The following is a 2,357-nucleotide window of genomic DNA, read 5'->3' as shown; positions in this document are numbered from 1 at the left end:
CTCCCTGTCTGTGTGCCAAATTTCAAGGCGATCGGAACACGCATTTGCGTTTTATAGCAATTTGTGCAAGTGTGCGAAAAGACGAAGAAGAAAAAAAAACGAAACTTTGGCCGCTCATATCTCGGAAATGGCTTGAGTGATTTCCTTCAAATTTGGAATGTAGACTTCCCTAGCTGGCGGGCAACTCTGCAGCAAATTTGGTTTCAATCGGATAAGCTATTACCGAGATACAAAAGTGTGAAAATGACGTTTTCTTTCTTCCTGTCAATATACTCACAGTGTGGCGCGCCGGCTTCTTGGGCCGCACGACACACTATCGTGTGTCTTGATATAGTTGTTACTTATATAGGCAGGACCCTCTTGTTGATTCTTAGAAGAGATTAGCTCTTCTCTTCTCACTCTTTCCATCTATTCATTGTCCATGTATGCTTTAGATGTAATTACACCTGTACTGTAGCTTCTACTATATTTCTAGCTAGCACATAGTAAAATTTTGATGGGGTGCTTCAGCCCCATGCACCTCCCTTAAATCCACCCTGCTATGATCCATAATTCCTAATTATTCCTTATACCTGTATACTGTGTATCTATAGCTTTATATATGCAGTAGCTATTATTAATTTTGTGTAACAAGAAACATCTACTGCTGGCTAAAATTACAAAAATCCTGCATATAATGTCTACAAACTACAAAGTTCAATGGTGAAAAAGTTCAGCAGCTCTTACAAAACATAGAGCTCCATAGATCCAACTAGAATTGCCTCATCATTATAAGGTTGATTATTGCAAATTCTAACTTCAATGTCTTCCTTGACTGGCACTGGGAGTCGTCGATAGAAGTATGGCATACCAGCTTGAGAACAGCAACTGTTATCTGAAGAACAACTTTCACCATCCCAAACGGGAAGGCTGGAATTTTGCTGTGAAAAAGCACCACCACAGTAGTAGTAATCCCTAACAAAAGCAGGAGGGTTTGGCCCTGGAGTTTTATAGCAAGGGCAGGTTCCCATTGCTAGGCTCCACAGATGCTTGCGAGGTTTACCATATGTAATGGAGAGGCCGTCAAGGTAAGGATCATTAATTTGCTTACCACCTATCCATCTTGGATTGAACCCATCAGGAGTGCCTTTTGGATAACCAGTTATTTTACCACAGAAATGTTGAAAGCCTTCACAAGCTCCCTCAGTTGAATAGGTAGCTGAGTAAGCTCCACCAGCATCTTTGCCAGACCTACACACTTTTATTGAGGTGCCAGGTACAGTTGAACTTTTCCATGTTGATGGACAGTTTTGACCATCATGTACATCAGCAATCTTCATCCATCCACCTTGTATACAGCCACAAATCATGTGCATATCACAGTAGACCTATACATCATAATAAAAATTACTAATGGACCTGATGATGTTATTAAAGATAAGATAGATATATACCTTCATTGTCGTTTCACGTGATTTGATCCAGTAATATCCTGACTGATTATGGCCTACAGGGTTCTTATTGTATATCTCCTTGCAAGACTCTGCTGGATACTCTGCAGTCATTCCCAGCTGCAGTTCAAAGTAGTAATCATCCTCTACCTTTTGGATCAGTGCTGACCCACTAGTCACTGCTGTGAAGACAAGCACTATCACATAGAAGAAGTCAGTCATTTTTACTGCTATACATAAAGTAGCTATATAGCTTGATTTGGTGCTTTTATACTGTTACATTACTTGCACATGGCTTCCTATGAGAATCACATGATATATTTATAATGCATACTACGCAAGTCACGTATAACTTAGTTACATATGAGATACCAACAAATACCATTACAAAGTAGCACTTAACAGCTGCACTACCCATTACAGTCTAATGAATCTTGCACAGCAGTACAGTGTTGTTCAAACTCTTAGTCTGTATTGGAACAAGTTATGGGAACACAGTTACTGTGCAAGGTGAATTCCTGTGGACAAGATGTCAGACACAAGATAGAAAACAGGTACCTATCTACAGTATATAAATATGTGAGCATGATATACTGTATGTAGGCTTGCAGTGGAAACACAAAACACTTTTGACCATAACCTGATCAGGAAATTAGGTTCAGCTCAAGATGAGGCTGAGGTTATCCTAATATAATCATTCGATAAATCACCGATGTAAGCAACTGCCAATTACATCACTCGCTTACATATTCACTCACTCAATCTACTAATCATTAAGCATTTAATATGTCATTAATGTCTAATTGTCAAACTTAGAGACAAGCTGTCTATTTTATTGTGACCACAATACTTTCTTCCAACACTATAGAGATTCCACTGTATCACAACATTAAAATGCATATGTAACAGTCACTAACAATAGAATGC

General features: G+C 38.9%; 1 protein-coding gene across 1 annotated transcript; it reads right to left on the bottom strand.

The window, feature by feature from the left end:
* Positions 1-609: 609 nt before the first annotated feature.
* LOC136249487 (uncharacterized) lies at positions 610-2,009 on the bottom strand. Its single transcript, XM_066041514.1, has 2 exons — positions 1,434-2,009; positions 610-1,367 (listed from the first exon to the last, which is right to left on the bottom strand). Exons 1-2 carry the CDS (start codon positions 1,650-1,652, stop codon positions 723-725), a joined length of 864 nt encoding a protein of 287 aa, XP_065897586.1. The 5' UTR covers positions 1,653-2,009; the 3' UTR covers positions 610-722.
* Positions 2,010-2,357: the final 348 nt, after the last annotated feature.

This window comes from Dysidea avara, chromosome 1, assembly GCF_963678975.1.
Source record: "Dysidea avara chromosome 1, odDysAvar1.4, whole genome shotgun sequence".
NCBI classification, from domain to species: domain Eukaryota; kingdom Metazoa; phylum Porifera; class Demospongiae; order Dictyoceratida; family Dysideidae; genus Dysidea; species Dysidea avara.
This window is presented reverse-complemented; position numbering and strand designations above follow the sequence as displayed.